Here is a 23,179-nt window from a genome sequence, read left to right as displayed (position 1 = left end):
TTATATTTCATTTTTCTTTATAAAATTACTCTTTAACAGAATATTTGTTAGCTAGTCATCCCTTAGGTTTTTCTGTACTGATAAAAAGTTATTTTTAAAAGAAAAATATTTAAAACAATAATTGTTTCACAGAAACAGAAAGTCTCATTATCAAATTCTGATAAAAAACTATAATCATGGGTAGAGTCTTACTATACTATTAATGTTCTTTCACCAAAAAATGCATATTTAGGAAGTGTTTTATTGGTAAATAAGACAAGCTTCTCAGTGATCTACAAAAGTGTCACAATAAAGATGAGGTAGTATGAGACTTTTCCACTTTTGTAAAAGGGAAATATCATCTTTAGAAGAGATATTTATCCTGATATCGGTGTTAGTGATATCCTGAGCCTCATTACTCCACAGATAGGTGCCATAATTAAGTTACCCTTCACTGGAACCAAGACAATCTTGAGATCACTGAGAAAAAAAATCCTAGAAAATGGTTAACAGATTTTCTTGGTTTAATTTTGTTGTAATTGCTAAAAATTTATTTTAAAGCTATTACTGAAAAATTCCATCTTTATGCTACCAACAGAACTGCAGGAAAGGGAAATGCTACTTCAACATAAAAGCAATGATACTTAAGAAACATCTATTCTAACTTGGAAAGTTGAGTCAAATTTCTTTCAATCCAGGCAGAAGCAGCTTCCTACTGGACCTAAATTAGCAGCAAGAAATCAACTACTATGATATTAAAAATGCCAATTTGTACAAAGGGTTAGATAGCTCACCAGAAGAAACTGTCTAGGAAATTTATTATGCACGGACCCTTTAAAAAAGCAGAGTTTGACAGGATACCACTCCATTTACCCTTATTTTACAGGGATAATGACGTTTCTAAAAATGCTTCTGTGTTGGGATCGTAAATTTAAAATATTACTCCTAGTGCCCAGTATTGTTCGGTATGGCATTAAAGCATGTAGCTCTCAAAATGTTTTCCTTTTTTAGAAGCTACAGTAAAGACATGGAATTCTGAAGATAGGAGTAATTATTTGAAACCTGAAAATCAAAACCAACATTAAGTTTTTCAGAAAACAGCTCCATGTTTACTTCTTGAATCTTTAGTGAAGCTCACTTTAAAATAATGAAGACTACTTAGGTCCTCTTTGGTTACCAATAGAAATTTGTGGCTGATTATAAAACTGTGGCATCTCCCCAAGATAACAGGCTCAGAGTGTCTATAAAAAGGCTAATTAGAAGCAACAGTTCATAAGTAAATACAGAAAAACACCATAGTTGCTTTAATACGTTAGTAACTACTAGTTACTAATAGTGTTATATTTTTAAAGCTTCCAGTGAGAAAGAACAATATTTGTTCTGAAGATAGCAACTCATCTAGGTTGAGTAAAAGACTTACTCAAAAAGAACAAGTGGCCATGCTACAGTGTAGAAAATAAATTCACCTCCAAAAAGTCATGTTCTCATTTGATTCTTCCTCATCAGATTAATCAAACTGAGTAATACTGCTTTATAGTTAGTATTTAAAATGAAAACACTTCAAGTTTAGTTTCAAACCACCCTGTTACCTTTAGCATCCCTATTTGTTACAAAACTCTACTACACTGGCATGGATTGTGAATTACAACACACTCCACTTTACTGATCAGCGTCTGAAAAGCGGGATGGGGAAACTGTATTTTACGTACAGGAATGCCAATGGCAATGAGGATTGTACATGTAGGAAAGGACAGATTATTTTTAAAGAAAAGTATAAAATATGGATTTAACTGTGTTGGTAATGCCTACCAAATTTCAAATATCCCTGGATTTTAAGCAAATTACAGTTAAGAAAAAAAAGTAAGTATATGATCTATTTGGTAAAAACAAAAAAAAAAACACCTGGTCAAAAATATTCATTAACCCCTAGTATATAACTCTAAACAACTGATGTATCATAAGAAAAATAAACTGATCTAGACGTAAACTTTAGGGCAGAGATTTATTTTGGATTTCAACTGTCCTTGTAGAAAAATTCAAAGTGACATAAGAAAAATAAAATATTAAATGAAAATATGTATATAATCATTCCCATATTCCTACACTTTTCCTAGCATTGTTGTTCTGGTGCATCAATCCTGAGTACTCTAACTTTTGATTTATAGTGATATTCCTTCAGATATAATTTCATAGAAGGAGGAATTGGAAGGGCATCAATGCCATCATAAGTTGTACAGTTACAAATAACTGTTCTGCATATATGCTGCAGGGTAAAGGGGAAAGTCCGAATTAAAGGAGTGGATAAAAGGGGTTCGAAAAACATACAGGCACTCGGGTCCTTATAATGTTCTAGGAGCCCTGTAATGTCAGGAGAATGGAAGACACAAGGATCATGTGCATCAAAGCTAAAGTTGTGATTCCACTGTTCAATTCTAGCATGAAGAGAACGACTATAGCGTCTAAAACTAACTGAGAATAAATAGTCTTCCTGTGCTGAGTCTCGAAGTAAAAAGGTACCCTCTGGTTTTCCCTCTAGTAGAGCTTCAGCTGCATATTTATCCATAACTCCCCAGTAACATGGATTATTATTGATCTGAAGGAGGTCTGGTACAAGACAGTGGACATAATCAATCTGGGTATGGTACTTAGGAGGTGTTTCCAACTGCAGGATTTCTTCATCCATTTCCCATTTGGGTTTGTTTCTTTTCCTGGAACTTGTGCAAAGTGTTATAATTTCATCATCTGAATCCATATCACTATCTTCTATACTGTTATTTGAAACCAGGTTCATCACAGAGCCAGTCACAGGACCACTTCTACATGAAGCACTGTTGGTGGTTATGACACAGGGCTGAACATTGGTATGTGTGAAGCAGTTTACCTCTTCTTCTGCATTTCTTCGTTTTAGATGACCATCCCTCAATTCATTCTGAGACAAGTCTGTGCTTATCCATTCATTGGATTTGGGATTTATAGGAGCAGTGTGTCGTTTAATAAAATGCCACCTAAAGGCTAAATCTGATCGAGGTGGGAAAGGACACTTATCTAACATGAGTTCACTGATATGAATTTTCCTTTTAGATGGAAGCCCTGAAGAGTGCCGACCACTACAATTCTTTATTGGAAAACACTGCCCCACAGCATCTTGCAGTTTCTGTTTAAGAGATCGGCCTAAAAATCTATGCCCACAGGAATGATCTAAATCCAACTCAATGGATGAACAGCTGTGCTTCCTTTCTTGGCTCCTTAAAGGAATTTCAGTTTTCTCTATAGCATTCACTGTTTCAGCATCTGAACAACTTTCACTCTTTTTTGACCAAGATAATTTCTTTCCACTCCACACATAACCGTCCTTTCTGTCAGCACTTCTACTTCGACTAGTTTTGGGCCTTACATCTACATTTTTGCTATTACTTTCACTATTTTCTGCCATTTTAACAAATTATCCGCAAATTCCAGTGTTATAAATACTGCTTTTTCAGTTTTTCCAGCAGGAAGATTCTTCTGGGCACTCTCTGGATGTATCTAAAAAAACAAACAAAACAAAACACACTAGTCATTTGTCATTCACTTTTTTTTTTTTTAAAGAGAGAAGAGAAAGAGAGTGTGTGAGCAGGGGAAGGGAAGAGGAAGAGAGAAAATCCCAAGCAGACTCCATGCCCAGTGTGGAGTCTGATACAGGGTTTGATCTCATGACCCTGAGACCATGTTCTGAGCCAAAAATCAAGAGTCAGATGCTCGGGATGCCTGGATGGCTCAGCAGTTGAGCATCTGCCTTTGGCTCAGGTCCTTATCCAGGGGTCCAGGATCGAGTCCCACATTGGACTCTTTTCGGGGAGCCTGCTTCTCCCTCTGCCTGTGTCTCTGCCTCTCTCTCATGAATAAATAAATACAATATTAAAAAAAAAAGTCAGATGGTTAACCAAATGAGCCACCCAGGTGTCCAACTGTCATTCATTTTGCACATATAGTTTTACATATTAAGCCCCAATCAGACATAAGATGAAAAAGCATAATTAGCATATGAACAAGATAAGAGTATTGGATATGTTGGAAGGTAGTTCCAAAATATTTTGTTTTCACTTAAATGATCTGCTTTACTACATACTAATAATTTCATAGTACCCGGGAGTCAAGAATCTGAATTCTTTCCCACAGTTAATTTTCAATGTAGATTAGAAAGCGAGGCCTCCTCTCTTAGCCCAACTGTATGCTCAAAATGTAAACAATTTCTAGTCTTGAGGTGTATCTTCTACTAATCTCTCCTTTCTTTATTTTTATTTCACAGCAGACCAGTCAGTGAATTGTTGTAAGAGACAGTGAGAAATATATGACTTGGTGTTTGAGAAATACTACCCTGTAGTGGTTCCTTACTTCCCTCTCCTTGTGTTGTTTTCTATTGATTGAAAATATAAACTTTAAGTTACAAAAGCTGTTAAGAATTTATTAAATAATAAAAAAAGAGTATTTATTAAATAATCACCACTGAACAGCAGGAATGCCATGCAAAAATTCCCAATGCAGTTTTGACAACTCATTTCAGTAATTGGTCAACTTCACTCTCAGTTTATGCAGTTTTTAGAAAACATGGAATCGGATAAAAATTTGTTATTTCACATACACACTCTTGTGTTTTTCTTGGTAATTTTGAGAAACAAGCAAATAAATTTCTATAGGGCAATGACTTTCCTTTGAAGTTGGCTAGATATGCTAGAATTTACAATGTGAAATAGAGTTTTATTAAGACAAATAGTGATGATAGGTTGTAAATGGGATTAACTTAACTATTCTTAGGTGGAGTAAGATTTAAGCCCAGAATTGGGGGTTAGGATTCTATAACCTCAAACATTTTACAAATGAAACTTGAATTTGGAGACTGAGAAAATCAGTCTCACTCAGCATGCTGATTATGATTAAGTTTCTGATTATGTCAGAGGAACATTATAATCCCAAAAGTCAAGTAAATGTTTAGAGCCATCTGAATGCATTTTCAAAGCAAGAGGATTTGAAATAAGCAACTGTAGTAGCAAATGATTGGCAAGTACTTAAAAGTGTGAACTAATTAATTAGACTTGCCAAATAAAATACTCCATTTCTAAAAAAAAAAAAAAAAACAAAAACAAAAAAACAAAAACAAAAACAAAAAAAACTCCATTTCTAAAACTGAATAGCACCTGGCGATTATACAGATTATTTTGATTTAGTGAGCTCACTAGTATATACTCATTTAAAATCCATAGGGAAAAATATTTTTAAATCTAATTTTGGAAGACATATCATTACTTATTATACCAAAATTATATTCAACATTATGCTTTGGCTGTTTGTTGACCAAGTTCTACTGAGCAAAAATAAACAAGAAACAACAAAGTAGGCTGAAGAATACTACACACTTTCTACTTTTTTTATTCAGTTGTGAAAAATATATAAGATTTGAAATGCTGGGATCCCTGGGTGGCGCAGCGGTTTGGCGCCTGCCTTTGGCCCAGGGCGCGATCCTGGAGACCCGGGATCGAATCCCACATCAGGCTCCCGGTGCACGGAGCCTGCTTCTCCCTCTGCCTGTGTCTCTGCCTCTCTCTCTCTCTCTCTGTGTGACTGTCATAAATAAATAAAAAAAATATTAAAAAAAAAAAAAAGATTTGAAATGCCTGGTAATTTACTAAAAAAAATAGCAAAATAACAGTTTGTTAAACTCTATGACCAACTTTACTCCACTGGATATGAGCTCCCTCATCTTGCTTATTATCTCTACATTGTATCATTTCTTCCTTCACTTCTATTATCAGAGATAAGCTCGCTCTCTCTGTTCCTGATGACATTCCCACCTTTACCAGGGCCTGCTTCAGTTTTTCTCTTTCAAATTCTCTCTGCCTTCAATAACAAATCTCCTATAAAATCCTTTAGTGCTTCTAATGCTTCCTTTAGGCACTACACCTGCTACTTTCCATTACTAAATTTTTTATTATAACTTCATTTCCCCTTAAAATGAAAATAGCTTTTTTTTTTTGAAAATAGCTTTTTTATTCTGATTATAAAATAAATAATTGACTGGTTTGAAATGGCCAAGTGAAAATCTTTTTGTTCTATCCTCCCAAAAAGTCAACCCAGAACAAGGAAAAATGAGAAATAAAAACACAATCATAACATCCATGAGACTAGGAGGTGTCTATAACCTAAATCACAAAATATGAAAACAGAGTATGAATGGAGGAGCAGTAAATAACTCAGCATCAGAGAGGCGGGTAACACTAGGCACAGAGGTGACATGGATGAGAAGCAAGCCAACAGAGTATGCAAAGTCCAGGATCCAAAGGTACCAGATGATACAGAAAATGTGGGTGGAGAACAGGGTGGAAAATGGAGAAGCAGGCTGAAAATATGCATAAGTACAGCTGGATTTCTCCAGTTCTTATTCCTACACTTAGAGGAGATGGGATATTTATCAGTTGGAGAAACTAAACTGAGAGGCTAGGACTTTGAATACCAGACATAGAGAGAGGGTAGAAGAGAGATTTGGGACTAAAATCGTGTAAGTTCTTACTTCCTTCTCCCAGCCAGCTCCCAGAACTCTGGTAGCCATATTTATAGCTCTTAATAAGGGACTAAAAGATACTTTGCTGAAAAAAATAGAATGGTCAAAAAGAAAAGAACTCTAGATACTGACAGTTGGGACTCCTACAATAGAAAGCTGGGAGGGAGGGCCTGGGTGCCTCAGTTGGTTGAGCGACCCACTCTTTTTTTTTTTTATTTATTTATGATAGTCACACACAGAGAGAGAGAGAGGCAGAGACACAGGCAGAGGGAGAAGCAGGCTCCATGCACCGGGAGCCTGACGTGGGATTCGATCCCGGGTCTCCAGGATCGCGCCCTGGGCCAAAGGCAGGCGCCAAACCGCTGCGCCACCCAGGGATCCCAACTCTTGATTGAGCGTCTGACTCTTGATTTTGACTCAGGTCATGATCTCAGAGTTGTGAGATCAAGCCCTTCACCAGGCTCCATGCTCAGTGGGGAGTCTACTTGAGATTCTCTATCTCCCTCTGCCCCTCCCCTGCATGAGCTCTCTCTCTCAAAATAAATGAATGAATAAAAACACCAATAACCCACAAACCTGGAATAATCACCCAAGCATGGAGAAAAGCTTGCCAGCCACAAGCCCCACCTACTCACACACAGCTGTCAGGCAGCATTGTTGTGCTTTATTCACTCCAGAATATGAATGGTCATAGGTCATCAGACTTTTGAGGAAAGTGTCTAATATAAACAACAGCAGAGGCCAAAACATTAAAAAAATACTTAGAGAAAAAAAAGAACCACAAAAAGAGCAGAAAATAAACTGATTTCTTCCAAGTTAAGAGAAGATATTACACCTATGAATGAGTAAGAGGAGTTTGGGACAATCAGAGATTAAGAAAATTTTGTAAATTAAAAATACGGGATGCTTGGGTGGTTCAGCGGTTGAGCGTCTGCCTTTGGCTCAGGGCGTGATCCTGGTATCAGGATCAAGTCCCACATCGGGCTCCCTACGGGCAGCCTGCTTCTCCCTCTGCCTATATGTCTCTTCCTCTCTCTTGGTGTGCATCTCATGAATAAATAAAACCTTAAAAAAAATAAAAATATGGTCACAGAAATAAAATAGTCCACAGGAAAGTTGGAGAAGAAATTGAGGAAATAACAGGAAATGGGAAAAAATGGTTAATTAGAAAAGGTAAGAAAACTAGATGATCGATACAGACATTTCATAGAAAATAATAAAATGAAGGGGGGAAATTAAAAAAGAAACTATATTAGAAAATTTCCCAGAACTGAAGGACATGAGCTTCTATACTGAAAGAGTCCACGGAGTACCCAGCACAATTGGGGAAAAATACAGTTACATTGTTCTAAAATTTTAGAACCGTAGAGATAAAGGGGAGATACTTAAGTTAAGAGAGTAGATGTTGTGCTATCCAAGTAAAAAAATATGTGAAAATTAAAAAAAATCTTCCCGAGGGAATAAAAGTCATAGAGGACTACAAATAAATGGCATCTGGTTTCTCAACAGTAACTATGGAAGCTAGAGGCTAGTTTTGGAAGCTAGAGGCTAGTTCCAACTTTGAAGAAATAATCAGCCAAATTACCATTCAAATATGAAGATAAAGAAATTTTCACACATGCAAAGCATCAACAACTTTACCTCATACTAGAAGATATATAGTCTTCTATTTTTTTTTTTTAAGATTTTATTTATTTATTCATGAGAGACAGAAAGAGAGAGGCAGAGACACAGGCAGAGGGAGAAGCAAGCTCCATGCAGGGAGCCCAACATGGGACCCGATCCCGGGTCTCCAGGATCACGCCCTGGGCTGAAGGCAGCACCAAACCGCTGAGCTACCCGGGCTGCCCGATATATAGTCTTCTAAAATTAAAGTGTACCCACAGCAAAAGACATAATGCAGAAAATAAGATATTTAACACAAGAGAGAGGAAATGTGAATTCTTAAGATGTCGAAGAAGAAAAGTTTCTAGACAACATGGTATTCAGAGCATATAACCATACAGGGCCATTGGCTCCAAGGTGGAAGGTTTTGAAGAAAAAAAAAAAAAGAACTGACTTCTGGAAAATTCAATTGAGAAGAATGAGAAAAGAGAATCAGGTAATTCTTAATTACACAAAAATTCAAGAGTTAGACAAGAAAGAAAATAAAGTTGTAAAATACTTGGCTCAGCAATGAATGACATTTACATATTCACCAAAACTGTGATACAAATGCAATAAGAAAATGGAAAGAAAGGAAGGAGACTAAAAGATAATTTCTCATCTATCATAAAAGGAACTCAAGTGATAATGTCTGGTAATCGACAAATCAAGAAATAATAAGCATATGATTTAGAAATATAAAGGTAAATATTGGAAAAACAGTTAAAAGATTCGACATAGATGCCTTCGGAATTGGTAGGACTGTAGAATTTATCTTCCCTAAGCTTTCAACTTAATTTTTAACTTGGGTGCATATATCATTTTGATGAACATAAACAACAGTAATTCATACTTATCATGATTAATTCAAACTAAGCTTAAGTTATAAAAAAAAAACCCCAAATTATGCATAATCCTACCATCCAGCTGTAACCATTTTAACATTTTTAGTATCTCTATGCATGTATATGACAAGGATGCAGTTTCACAGCACAATAATGGCAGCCATTAAGCAGTATAGCGTTGTTTTTTGTTGTTGTTAAGATTTTATTTATTTATTCATGAGAGACACAGAGAGAGAGGCAGAGACACAGGCAGAGGGAGAAGCAGGCTCCCTGTGGAGAGCCTGATGCAGACTTGATCCTGGGACTTCGGGATCATACCCTGAGCTGAAGGCAGATGCTCACCCGCTGAGCCACTCAGGCACCCCTGCAGTACAGTTTGAGTCCAGTTTATCTGATACTCGCCATTTGATGTAAAACCTCAGTTTTTTTTTCATCTGTAAAAACAGAGATATTGATGCTATCTATTTCATTCGGCTGTTGAGGATTAAATGAAATAATGTATGTAAAGTACTCTGTTCAGAGCCTAAATGTATTAAGTAATCAATAAATTAAAAAAAAGAAACATATTAGATATAATTTTATTAAAGGACATAAGACAGTTTATTATTTTTTTTTAAAGATTATTTATTTATTCATGAGACACGCAGACTGAGAGAGAAAGGCAGAGACATAGGCAGAGGGAGAAGCAGGCTCCTTCCAGGGAGCCCAATGCCGGACTCAATCCCAGATCCTAGGATCACGACCTGGGCCAAAGGCAGGTGCCCAACCACTGAGCCACCCAGGCGTCCCAAGCCAGTTTACTAGAAATGGTTCATGGGGAGCCTGGGTGGTACAGTAATTTGATCATCCAAATATTTATTACACTACATAAATAATTTATAAGTAAATGATTAATACTTATTATATACAAGTTGGTAAGCCTTGCCAAGTATATCTGTTATGTTTGCATCTAAACTTACGCAAGGGGGATCCCTGGGTGGCTCAGCGGTTTAGCGCCGCCTGCAGCCCAGGGCTTGATCCTGGAGTCCCGGGATGGAGTCCCATATTGGCTCCCTGCAAGGAGCCTGCTTCTCCCTCTGCCTGTGTCTCTGCCTCTCTCTCTCTCTCTCTCTCTCTCTCTGTGTCTCATGAATAAATAAATAAAATCTTAAAAAAAAAAAAATCTCAATTAAAAAAAAAAAGTGTTGAGTTCTGAATCTGAATGAATCCTTTCAAATAGCCTATCATTAGTTCTTGGAGTTTTACAAACTTTATAAATGAGGAAGAAAAAAATACAAAGTGATAAGAAAGTGGCTTTACTATTATTTTTATGTAGTATAGAAATCTAAGATACTTTAAAAGGTGCTGACAAATCAAAGATCTTTGCCAGTAACTACAAAGCTTTTTATTTTTTTTTTATTTTTTTTTTTTAAAGAGGGGAACACATCACTTGGGAGAAGGTTGCTTTGGCTCTTGATTCAATAATTAATTTTTTATGAAGGCAGCTAAATTACATTGCTCTGGGGAGTAAACAGTGACATCTTTTAAAAAAATTATTATTTCTTACTGAGCAAGAGGCAAATATCTCAAAAGCAAATTTATATAAAAGCTATTTTCAAGAAAGAAAGTTCCCAGATTCCCAGTAGCTATCTCTTCCCAGATTCTACCACCAATTGCCAAGGACAGTGAACCGAGAATGAATATCCAACATATCCAACGTGGCCATTCTACTAACACAAGATTTAAATAACATTTAAGTAGTTCTACTGTTTTTTGTTTTTTTTTTTAAAGATTTTACTTATTTATTCATGAGAGACACAGAGAGAGGCAGAGACATAGGCAGAGGAAGAAGCAGGCCCCATGCAGGGAGCCCAATGTGGGACTGGTTCCCAGACTCCAGGATCACTCCAGGCCAAAGGCAGGCGCTAAACCGTTGAACCACCCCGGCGTCCCTAATTAGTTCTATTGCATAAAGCCAGATAGGTGATGTTAATTCAAGATTCCTAGAGAAAACTATTAAAAAGCCAATAATGAGGGACGCCCAGCTGGCTCAGTAGGTAAACATGGAACTCTCAATCTCAGAGTCATGAGTTTAAGGCCCATGTTGGGCATGGAGCCTAGAAAAAAAAAAAAAAAAGGCCAAAAATTAAACTTCATCTATCTGGAAATGTCACTGTATTCTCTATGAGGTTGGGTAATTCTTTAGTAATTCTCTACCAGAGCATTACCGTATATATTAATTATTCATTGGATGACTACTTTATCTAAAATGCTGATGCATATCTAAGACCAGAATTCATGTAAATACCAAATTAAAATACATTTGATACTAAAATAATTATTTATTACACTACATAAATAATTTATAACTAAATTATTACTCCTAGGAATTTCCTGACCAAATCCACAATTCCAAAGTTTACCTGCTATTATGTGTCCCAAAACTCCCTGAAAGCACTCTGATCATAGTTTGTGATATTTGAATTGGATTCTATGGGTCATAGTCCTTACTTAACATTTGATCATAGTCTGATACTTGAGGAGAATTCTGTGGAGACATTTAGAGCCCACGAATGGAATATACTGGATATTGGCAGATGAATTCCTTGAAATGTTAAGGAAAAATATAAAACCGGGTTTGATCATATGAAAAGAATCTCTGAACTAAAAACATGTTGTTTTTTCCCCCTCATAACAAGAGCAATACAGTTTCATTTTCCAGTAAATATGTTAGTATCTCCTATTTTCACGCTACCACGTCAGGGCTCGTGGGACTTAACTGGATTAAAAAACAAACATAAAAAGGAATTACTGATTAGTACCACTACATCCTCCTTCTCCCCACACTCTCCACTTACTTTTCCAATTATAGTTTGCTTATGCCAGTGGGCACTAGTTCTAAAAGGTGTTAATACATATTCTAGAGAGATAGGGGTTTCCTTATTAAACAAATATAGGAATGGTTTCCCTCTGAAATATTACAATGCATATTTTGCAAAAGGTTCTGAGAGGTTCTTCAGTTAAGAAGCCTGCTTAAGCCATAATTTCCTGTATTTAGCTCATAGAAATCCTTCTGGAGCAAACTTTAGGGGGAGTATTAACTTGGGCTAATATTTAGATGATTGTCCATTCCGTGACCATGCCAAAGAGAAATGTTCAGGAACCTATCACCAAAGAAGGTTAATCTCGAGTGAAGAGAGAACAGAAAACTAATAGCTGGCTTTTTAAAAATGGAAGGACCTTAAAAGAATCTTAGAAACCAGAATATTTAAGATATATGATTTTAACTTTTAGGGAATAAACTAGATTAAGGAGATTCATTTTCTTTCCAGTTTGTAATTTTTTAATTATAAAAAACAATATATGCTCAGTAAAAAATATACAGAACATTTAGATAAGTTTAAAAGGGAGGAGGGGAAAAACTGTAGTTCAATTACCTAAAGGCAATCAATTTAGACATTTTGGTCTACTTCCTTGTAAGAGTAATTTAGTCTAAAGAGAAAATTTTAATGTTTTAAACAACTATAAAAATTAACAATCTAGTTTTTTACTACACTATATTTAAAAATGAAGCATGGTGCAGATGAAATAGCATGAAAGGTTAAATCATCAAACATGGGCTAAAATTCAGACTTTGTCACGTACTAATCATATTACCTGATTTTAAAATCTCATTTAACTTCAGTTTTCACATTGTAAAATCTGGATAATGCCAGCTGCCTTATGTTTTAGTTCCAGGAATAAGATGTATGAAAATAGCATATATTAATGAAAATGCGTATTAGCTACTTTCTAGTAGTACTCAGAACTTTTCATGTAGAAATTTCTAAAAATGAGAGGTGGGAAAGTAGCAAAAATTTTTAAAAAAGGAACAAGAGGAAACAAAGGCCACATATAAGGCTTGAAAATCTGAAGCTGAGGAGGCTTCATATCATAAAGCACTTTGTATTACTCCTGATATTAAACACTGTCTTTTTAAAAGGTTAAAAAAATTTAAATTCTTTACAAATATTATGGGTGTAAATAACCAAAACCTCTAATTATTAAAATATGTAGTTTCTTGCAAGCTAACTTAGTAAATACAGATTTCAACAGAAAGAGTAGGTAAAGTTTTTTTTAACTGATTATAGATTATTCTTTCTATTGCTTTATAATAATTACACATGCTTATATTTAAGCTTGGGTGACAAGTTTTACCTATTCAAGTTTTAACACACTAGTATAAGGGGATTCTAGACTTAAAAAGCTTTAATGTCCTGATGTGTTTTACTAAATTTCTAGTTTTATGGCAACAGTTATGAAATGGAACAGCAGTATGGTAGACTACCTAGAATCAGATGGTAAAAGACCTGTGCTCTACTTCTCATTTTGACAGTTGGTAGGAGTGTGACTGGACAAACTACAACCTCTTTGAGTCTTGGTTTCTTTATCAATAAAAGAGTGATTATATCTCTCTTGCTGTGTAAGGATCCACTATCTATGTAACAACACAATCAAATACTGTGGCTGTCTTTAGCCACAAGAACTGGATAGCTGGGAATAGAACTTTACCGCCTTTTATACTTTGAGAAGTTTACATATATGCAAGTATTATTTACTCCAAAAATAAACAGTAACTCTCAATACACTTTCAGAGATACACAAATTTTCAGATTTCTAAACTGCCTTCAATATTATTTTCTTCAATACTCTGTTCTCCTCATTTATATTCTATTCTTATTTTTTTAGAGAGAGGGGGAACACACACACGCCTAAGACAGACAAGGGTGGGGAAGGCAGTGGGAGAGAGAGAATCCTTTTCTTTTTTTGAGAGAGAGAATCTTAAGCAGGCTCCATGCCCAGTGAGGAGCTCACCTGGGGCGCAGTCTCATGACTCATGAGATCACAAACAGAGCCGAAATCAGGACACTTAACTGATAAGCCACCCAGGTGTCCCTCTCGGTCATTTTACCTCTCTTCCACCCCTATCTTTCACATAGTGATTTTTACGTCAAGTACACATTTCATTGAAAAAGTATTTTTTAAACTCCTTCCATAGGCAATACTGAAATGCTTTTTAGATAAACTGAATCTCTAAGAGTATACGATGTAGATAATACTCATCACCAAAATGGTAATCATGTTTTCTCACCCTATTGCCCTTGAGAACAGTATTTGTGAGCGTAAGCGTCCTATAAATGGTTGCAACAGAGCAGAGCTAACTAATCTTCATGGCAATTTAAACTGTGACCTTGCTGTCATTTTCAGTGAGTTCATTCAGCTACCCACTCCTATGAGATACACACTGTTAATGATAAAGAAATCCATTTGGAAAATTTTGACAGCCAGAACAGTAACAGCTGCAATGGATTTTTTTTTAAGGCTATGCTATTCTAAATAACCATATAATTTTGCTGACATTTAAGTTACATGCATTTCATTACCACACTATCTTGTACATGTTGTTTGAATGTCTGTTTCCATCAAGACCATGAACTCATTGACATTAAAATTTATCGGCATTTGACTGAAAGAGAAATATAATTGTGAAAACATACTAGCAAAAGTAAGAATATATCTTTTAATACTTGAAAACTTTTACAGGATAATGATAAAAAAAAACCCCTCTATTTTAAACAAAAGCACTAAGTATCCACCCAAAGTACCCTGTTAATAACACAGGATATTAGTAACAATCAGTTTTATACATCCATGAATTTCTCCTATATACCATAACTAATAATTGATGGAAGAAGGTATCTCCATTTTAGAGATAAGGAATCTGATATCCAGAAAAAAGTAAAGCATAGTCAAGGTCATATAATGAATAACTGTCAGAGCGAAAAATAAAACCTAGGGCTGTTCAACTCTAAGGCCCAAGCTCTTTCCATACATGTTTAATTTGTGAAGGGAATTTTTCTTTAACCTGTGGATCAAACGGCTTGATTGCTAAGGCAGAGTGAAGGGAGAGAAATATAGACACCATTCATAGTTTTAAGTCATATTGTGTTATAGATGTCACAGGGCATTTAATATCCATAACTCTTGTTCCAATTTACAGATCCTTCTTATGCTAAGCTGTGAATAGTACTACCTTGAAATCTCATCAAGATAATAGACAAATGTTATCAGAGTTCATCTTCAATCCCATTGTCTTATCCAGGGATCTTCACTCGGATTAAAAAATTACAAATCAGTCTATCTAAAAATTAATGAATGATCTTCAAATAAAATTAAATCACTCAGAAAGAATCATCTCCGGTATCTTTTGCTGTGTGGGAAATCCACAATAGGTTGGCTATTTTTCCACAAATCCCAAGCTCATTTTCAGCCAATCATTCTTCCTCTTCATTAATGTACCAAATTTAAGTATCTAGGAAGTCTAATTGGAACCCTAGTACTCAAAACAACTTTCACACAATGCCAAGACTGTAAGAACAATAGCACCGTTTGTGTAACTGTGCAACTTTTCACAATGGGAACTAGATTGAAAAACAATGGGGAAATGTTTAGGACAGAAAAACGTCCCACTTATTCATAAACTGGTGTCTGATGCAGACTAGAAGATGGGTACCACACAAATATGTCACCGTGAAGGTATTCATCAGACACCGGTCTGCCAACATGGAAGAACATGGGGACATAAACTTAATGGCCAAGACCTTCGTTGAGATTATAAGGAGCGAACGAAGCATTCAACCATATGCTTTAGTTCTGGCTCTTCTTTTAGATCTAAATACGTACTTCAGTGAATTTTAGGTGGGGTCTGAACGGGGAAATCCAAGTTACTTTCTTCTTAAGGGATATACGTCCACCCCCAACAATCATTAACGTGCAAGCCATACCTCCAGGAACTGAGAACTGAGATTAAAGTCTTCCCTCTTTTTTTTTTTTATCTCTATAGAAACGACAAGGTGAAGGCACGAAGGATGCCAAGATTAAAGGTTTGGGAAGGGTCTCGTTCTCCTCGAGAACAAGATGCTCAAAGACTTCATTCTGTAACAGGGCCCCAAGGAGGAGCTGGACTTGGTCAGGGACTCGGATATGGCTGCGTGTTAGGGAGCCTGGAAGGTGACAGCAGACCCTAATCCGCGAGGCCGGGAAGCAACCACCCTTCCCCCCACTCACCTCTCAGAGCGCAGCTTGACTGGGGCTGTGCGAGGAACTGCCGCCATCACCATCGCCGTCACTCGGGGTGCTCTCTAAGGTGGAGAAGGGAGGCCCAGCCACTCCTGCACCTCAGGTAGGTCCTAAAAGGAGGCTGTCTTTCTGCAAGCCCCCACCCCTCGCCTCAGAGTTCCCGTCTCATTCGTTGCGGTCACCGCCTCCACCTGCTCCCAAGGCGCTGCCATCACTTCCGTGTTCGACACCCTCCCTTTCTTCCTCACTCCCCCAGCAACCGGCTTTTTCCCTTGCACGCGGCGCGCGGCTGACGCCATCACCCTGCGACTTCGGTCCCGCCCGTCGCTGGGCGTGGGCGAGCGGGCGCAGGCGCAGTGCAGCGAGCACGTCGGAGCGCGGGAAGCGGCCCTGCGCGGGCGCCTGCAGCGCGCCTTTCCTCAGTGGTGGCGCTCGGTGGGCTCGGTGAGTCCCCTTTCCAGGTGCCGGTATCCGCGCACTGAAGAGAAGCGTGTCCTTTTCCCGGTTTATCGTCTGACAGACCCTCTGCTGTATCTCGTTTGTGCCGCTCGGGTGGGGGAAAAGGTATCGCCGGGAGACTAACTTCCCTTCTTCCCCTTCAGCCGCCGCCTTTCCTTACCTTTAAAATAACGTTAGCTTTTATAAAGCCTTTTTAGGTGGGTAGAAGAAAAGATGCCTGCCACACAGAAGCCGATGAGATTTGGACATACCGAGGGACACACAGATGTCTGCTTTGACGATTTGGGGAGGTAAGGTCCTTTGTGAAACGAAAAGATCGTTTCGGGTGTAAATATTAGAACTTTAGTTGTTATAGGTCAGCTAAGCAGTCAAGCTAATATGACTCACCCAGGTAGAGAGAAATAATAAGGCTGAAATCTAAAATGGCACATATATTTTCCTTAGGTTTGTTGTTCGATTCGGACCGCCATTGTAGTCTTAGTGTATTGAAAAAGTTAACGAGTGTAAAATTTTATTTCCAGAGGGGTTAGAAAGATGTGAGCTTTCTCCTGTATTTTCCTTTTGTTGACTTCCTCTCTGTGTCCCGCAATATTCTTTTGTCAGATCTCTAGCTACCTACTTGTAAAATTCAGTGGCCCGTTCTATTTTTGGTGTAGTATCTTTCCTTGGCTTTTGTGATGCTGTTTCGTTTTATTAATTGTTGTTTTTAGCTTTTTGATGGCTTTTTTTTTCCAACTTAATTCCTCGCTTGATTGCTAAATTGCGATATTTCCCGGAACCCTTTTATCTTTCTAAATTCCATTCCTCTGCAGTACTATCCAGTTGTGTGGCTTCCGCCCTCACTCCTGTGTTGATTGATTCATTGAAAAAAGATTTGCGTGTCAAGTCTGGTGGAGACTACAGATACAGTAGTACAAAGCACAATCTATTTCTTCATTGACCTTAAAGTCTTTTTAGATTGACAGACCTTGAGCACAAAGTAATGTATGTTTAGAAATAGTAAGTGATAGGTGCAATAATAAAGCATGTATGAAGGAAAGTTGATATGGTTTGAGGAGGCAGTTTCTCTGAGGCATTGTTTCTTGAGATGAGATCTGAAGATTGAGTAGGCATTAGGAAGTATATAGTAAGATGGGGTGGTGGTGGCATTCCAGACAGAGAGAAGACTGCAAAATTCCGTTGGTGGTAGGGACCATGGAATGCTCATAGGACTGAAGGAAAGGTAGGGATGACAAAATGTAGAGTATGGTGCAGAGGTTCATGAGAGATGAATCTGTGAAGGTAGGCAGTGGGCAGCCTACCTAGGACCTTCTGGGCTTTATTAAGGAATCTTGTTTTTATTCTAAAAGTAGTAGGAATTTATTAAAAACTTGAAGTAGAGAGATGTGATCAGACTCTTGTTTTTGAGAAGTTACACAGAGGATGAATTGGAGAAGTAGAAGTGAATGCAGAAAGACAGGAGTTCTCTGTATTAGTCTGTCGTGGAGTGTGATGGAAGCTTAGACTAGAGAAGACCTGTATGGAAGAAAGGGCATACATTCAGGAAATACTTAAAAGGTAGAATCAATAGGATAGGTCAGACGTTAAAGATGAAGGGGAGAGGGAGATGTATGGGATAACATATATGTTTCTGGGGGATCCACGGGTGGCTCAGTGGTTTAGCGCCTGCCTTCGGCCCAGGGCGTGATCCTGGAGTCCGGGATCAAGTCCCACATCAGGCTTCCTGCATGGAGCCTGCTTCTCCCTCTGCCTGTGTCTCTGCCTCTCTCTGTGTCTCTCACGAATAAATAAATAAAATCTTAAAAAAAAAAAAAATCTATGTTTCTGGATGTTACATTTGAGGAAATGATGCTTGCGAGGTGCTTATTTCAGAGGTAGAATGTGGGTGGAAATTAGGAGTTTTGGAATATTTCTTTGAGATATTCAACTAGAGATGTAGACAGTTGGATAAATGGGTCTAATGCTAAGAGAAGAAATGTGTTAGAGATAGAAATGTCTATCTTGCTGATACCACCTGGAGTTCAGGATTGAGATCCTGGCTGGATATCTAAATGTGGAAGTTGTCAATCAGATATTCAGTGCTATGAATTTAAATGAAATCACCTGTGGTGGGAGTAAATGTAGTTAAGAGGTTTAAGGGCTAAGCCCTGGGACATTGCAAAATATTTAGAGATTGAGTTAGAGAAGGAAGATCCACTAAGGAGACTAAGAAAAGGTGATGACAAAAGGCGAAAACCAAGAGACAAGAATGATGTCTATAAGGATAATGAAGTAAGCATTTTAAGAAGGAAATAATAAACTATGTGAAATGCTGGTGGGTAAAGTTAAGGACTGAGGATTCACCATTAGAGTTAGTGATGTAGAGGCGTTGTGTGATCTTGGGCTTTTTTAATGGAGTGGTAAGAATGAAAGCCTTGTCACAGTGAATTCAAGAGAACAGAAAGGAAGGATAGGAGTTAGGATGACACACAATGAGTAAGGGTAATTGGATAGGAATGTGAGGTCAGGAAAGGTTTTTACGGTGAAAGATACAGTATATATATGAGTGCAGATGATTCAACAGAGAGGGATAAATTAATGTTAGAAGAGAAAGGGAGAATTGCTGGAGTGATGACCTTGAGTAGGTGAGAGGGGCTACAATATAGTGTACAAGGGGGAGAGAGTGGCTAAAGATAGGAGCATGGTCAAATTCACAACTGGAGGAAAGGAGCACCTAGAAGGGATGGGGAGAACATGTGGCCAATTTCTATAGACTGTTTATGTTTTCTGAATAAAATAAGAAGCAAAGTCATTATGTAAGAGTGGGGAGGCATGGGGCCCCTGGGTGGCTCAGTATCTTTGGCTGGGGTCGTGATCCCAGCCCCTGGGTTTGAGCCCTGCATCGGGCACCTTGCTCAACGAGGAGCCTGCTTCTCCCTCTCTGGCTCTCCCTGCTCATTCTCTCTCTCTTGCTCACTCTCTCTCTCTCCCAAATAAATAAAATCTTAAAAAAAAAAAAAAAAAAGAGGGGAGGCAGTAGAGGTTTGAAGAAAGAGTAGATATGAGATAGGTGATTAGAAGAGTGGGAAAGCTGAATGGCATAGGGAAATGTTAGTTGGAATACTGGGCAGCACTGAAGGCCTTCTTTAAGTTAGTGATCATGAATTTAAAGTGAGACCAGATAACCCGGTTATGTGTTTTTCTCCAGCCATGTTTAGCTCTGCAAGTGCAAACTTAGTAATAGGCAGTAGAGTTGGATTTAACCAGGGTTGGGGTTTTGCCAGGTAAGTATGACAAAGTGAAAGAGGTTTGAGAATGAGGCAAAGGAGTGCATTTAAGGACATGCTGGAACCTAAGCCAGATTAAGAAGGATGTGAGAATTTGAAGGGAGTGAGAGACAGTAAGGAGGTAGTTTCACTAGATTGTAGAAATAAAAAATAGTTGAAGTTAGGATATTAAGTGTATAAGGTGAAAAGTTAAGTGATTAGGTGATTGAAATTATGAATCAGGGAATCCCAGGTGGCTCAGCTGTTTAGCGCCGCCTTCAGCCTAGGGCGTGCTCCTGGAGACCCCGGATCCCTGCATGGAGCCTGCTTCTCCTTCTGCCTGTGTCTCTGCCTGTCTCTCTCTCTCTCTCTGTCTCTCTCTCCCTCTCTGTCTCTCTCTGTCTCTCTCTCTGTGCCTCTCATGAATAAATAAATCTTAAAAAAAGAAATTATGAAGCAATATTACCAATTTAAATTTACCAATATTACAATACTGGTAAAGGCAAAATCAATGCTATGACCATGGTACTCTGAGATGAAGTAGAGGACAAGATCTGATACAAGGTTTTGTCTACATGGGTACAGAAAACTCTAAGAATTCTGATAGGAATAGTGTTAGAGAATGACAATGAACCTTGTGCTAAAAATCCTTAGGGAACATGGGAGATTTCTCTTTAGGGATTTGTAGTATTCTGGTAGCAGTTTTTTGCCCCCCCCCCCCTCGCTTTTTAAAATAGGTCGTAGCAATAGAATTGGGAGTGGTAGTGAAGTGCAAGGAAGGCCCACCAACAGGCCCCACAAAAATGTAGAAGAGAAATCAGCCACCTTTTAAGAGGACTGAAGAGGAAGCAGTGCTCTCAGAAGAAATGTTCAGAAAACTGAGGACGCAGAGATTTTTCTGGTGCCTGACCATGAATTTCATGAGGCCCAGAGGAAGGGTCAGGGAGGGGTGGTGAGATAAGGGAAAGAACATTGCTCTTGAGGATGGAGAATCCAGATGGTAAGAAATGCTTTGGTAACGGTGGCTTTTTGAGTTATGTCACAAGGAGGATAAAGACATGATAGAATTAGCTCTTACAGTGATTTTCTGCTCAGAAACTTACAATGCTTTTATCATGTAAACCAGGACAACTTTGGGAGTGGGGAGAAGAATTTCAAAGAGTTAAAATTAGTTTTTAAAATTATTTATTGGGATCCCTGGGTGGCGCAGCGGTTTGGCGCCTGCCTTTGGCCCAGGGCGCGATCCTGGAGACCCGGGATCGAATCCCACGTCGGGCTCCCGGTGCATGGAGCCTGCTTCTCCCTCTGCCTGTGTCTCTGCCTCTCTCTCTCTCTCTCTCTCTGTGTGTGTGACTATCATAAATAAATAAAGAAAAAAATATTAAAAAAAAATTATTTATTGATTGGAAAATTATGTTGTTTTGGTCTTAGATCTATAACATTTTTTTTTTTTTAAGATTTTATTTATCCATTCATGAGAGAAACAGAGAGAGAGAGGCAGAAACACCAGCAGAGGGAGAAGCAGTCTCCACGAAGGGAGCCCGATGCAAGACTCGATCCCGGGTCTCCAGGATCACACCCTGGGCTGAAGACAAACCGCTGAGCCACCCAGGCTGCCCAGATCTATAACATTTCTATTAAAAAATTGTTTCAAAACATTTTTTTGTAAGAACATTTATGACTTTAAAACATTAAAAAAAATTTTTACGTTGATTTTCTAAACATTAATCTATTTACATAGATTCTTGATACATATTCATGTACTTTTTTTTTTTTTAAGATTTTATTTATCTATTCATGAGAGACGGATAGAGAGAGGCAGAGACACAGGCAGAGGGAGGAGCAAGCTCCCCATAGGGAGCCCAATGCAGGGACTGATCCCAGGACCCCAGGATCACACCCTGGCCTGGAGGCAGGCACTCAACCACTAAGCCACCCAGGCGTCCCATATTCATGTACTTTAATCAGTTTTTTAGCCTATCTGAAACATGGTGTTGTTAATATTTTTCTGAAAAATATATTTTTAAATACAATCTTCTTTTTATTTTTCTTATAAAATTGGCTGCAGGGCAGTCCAGGTGGCTCAGTGGTTTAGCACCGCCTTCAGCTCAGGGTGTGATCAAGTCCCACGTCAGATTCTCTGCATGGAGCCTGCTGCTCCCTCTGCCTGTGTCTGTGCCCCTCTCTCTGTGTCTCTCATGAATAAATAAATAAAATCTTTAAAAAAATAAAATAAAATAAAATAAAATAAAATAGGCTGTAGTCTACCTAAGAGTTACATTTATGGTAAGACCTTGAAGTGAGACCTTCAGTTAATTCTATTTTTATTTTATTTTTTTTTAATTTTAATTTAATTTAATTTAATTTTTAAAATTTTATTTTTAAATCATAATATTTTTCAATAAGAAAATACTCTTTAGGGGATCCCTGGGTGGCTTAGCAGTTTAGTGCCTGCCTTTGGCCCAGGGCATGATCCTGGAGTCCTGGGATCAAGTCCCACATCAGGCTCCCTGCATGGAGCCTGCTTCTCCCTCTGCCTGTATTTCTGCCCCGCCCCCATCTCTCATGAATAAATAAATAAAATCTTTAAAAAACAAAAATGAAAAAAGAAAAAGAAAATACTCTTTAGGTTTTCACATACCCAGTAAGCACATTCTACTAAATGGAAGAGTCTCAGTTTTTAAAAATTTATTTTGAATGGGTAGATCCTTCACCTTCAGTATTTTTATAGATTGTCTTTTTGCCTGCATTCAGACTATCCTTTTTCAATAGTAAGCTCTTCAGTATTTTTTAATTTTTAATTTATTTTATTTTTTTTTAGTTCTTTAACATAAGACAAAAGTTCATCAAGTAAATTGTGGTTTCTTTGAATGTTTTCAAAAATTTTAAGCCTACTCAATTTCATTTTATTCTGGCACAGAACATAAATTTATACAGTTAAGGAATTCCGGGATGCCTGGGTGGCTCAGTGGTTAAGCATCTGCCTTTGACTCAAGGTGTGATCCTGGGTCCGGGGATTGAGTCCCACATCGAGCTCCCTGCGAGGAGCCTGCTTCTTCCTCTGCCTGTGTCTCTGCTCTCTCTCTGTGTCTCTCATGAGTAAATAAATAAAATCTTTAAAAAATAATAAATAAATAAATAAATAAATAAATAAATAAATAAATAAATAAGGAATTCTCTCAGAAGATTCTTCTTACAGGTCAGGTTGTTCCAGGGTACAATTAGAAAATTTCAAAATTATGTCATTTACTCTTTCAGCTTTTAATATACAATTTGATCAATTCTTATTTGCTTTTTAGGGATATATTTTAGTATCTTTCTGCATAAGCTTTGTTTTCATTAACTGCATTTTACTAAAAGCTTCAAAGGCTTAA

At 37.7% G+C, this 23,179-nt stretch overlaps 2 protein-coding genes across 3 annotated transcripts in view; one reads left to right on the top strand and one right to left on the bottom strand.

The window, feature by feature from the left end:
- Positions 1–1,962: 1,962 nt before the first annotated feature.
- Positions 1,963–16,406, bottom strand: SOCS4 (suppressor of cytokine signaling 4). The gene is made up of 2 exons (XM_077909363.1): positions 16,090–16,406; positions 1,963–3,504 (listed from the first exon to the last, which is right to left on the bottom strand). Exon 2 carries the CDS (start codon positions 3,410–3,412, stop codon positions 2,090–2,092), a length of 1,323 nt encoding a protein of 440 aa, XP_077765489.1. The 5' UTR covers positions 3,413–3,504; positions 16,090–16,406; the 3' UTR covers positions 1,963–2,089.
- A 10-nt stretch (positions 16,407–16,416) lies between these two features.
- Positions 16,417–23,179, top strand: part of WDHD1 (WD repeat and HMG-box DNA binding protein 1) — a 62,308-nt gene continuing 55,545 nt past the window's right edge. Inside the window, exons 1-2 of one of the 2 annotated variants that reach the window (XM_077909361.1) lie at positions 16,417–16,545; positions 16,749–16,850. In XM_077909361.1, coding sequence (XP_077765487.1) covers positions 16,774–16,850 — 77 coding nt within the window. In that variant the 5' untranslated portion in view covers positions 16,417–16,545; positions 16,749–16,773. Of the gene's footprint in view, positions 16,666–16,748; positions 16,851–23,179 lie in introns of both variants that reach the window. The other variant, XM_077909360.1, reaches the window with a different exon arrangement.

The sequence above is a fragment of the Canis aureus genome, chromosome 9 (genome assembly GCF_053574225.1).
Source record: "Canis aureus isolate CA01 chromosome 9, VMU_Caureus_v.1.0, whole genome shotgun sequence".
Taxonomy (NCBI): domain Eukaryota; kingdom Metazoa; phylum Chordata; class Mammalia; order Carnivora; family Canidae; genus Canis; species Canis aureus.
This window is presented reverse-complemented; position numbering and strand designations above follow the sequence as displayed.

Excerpts from the sequence above, each read along its gene's own strand:
- SOCS4 (XM_077909363.1), bottom strand. The coding sequence starts at position 3,412 with ATGGCAGAAAATAGTGAAAGTAATAGCAAAAATGTAGATGTAAGGCCC.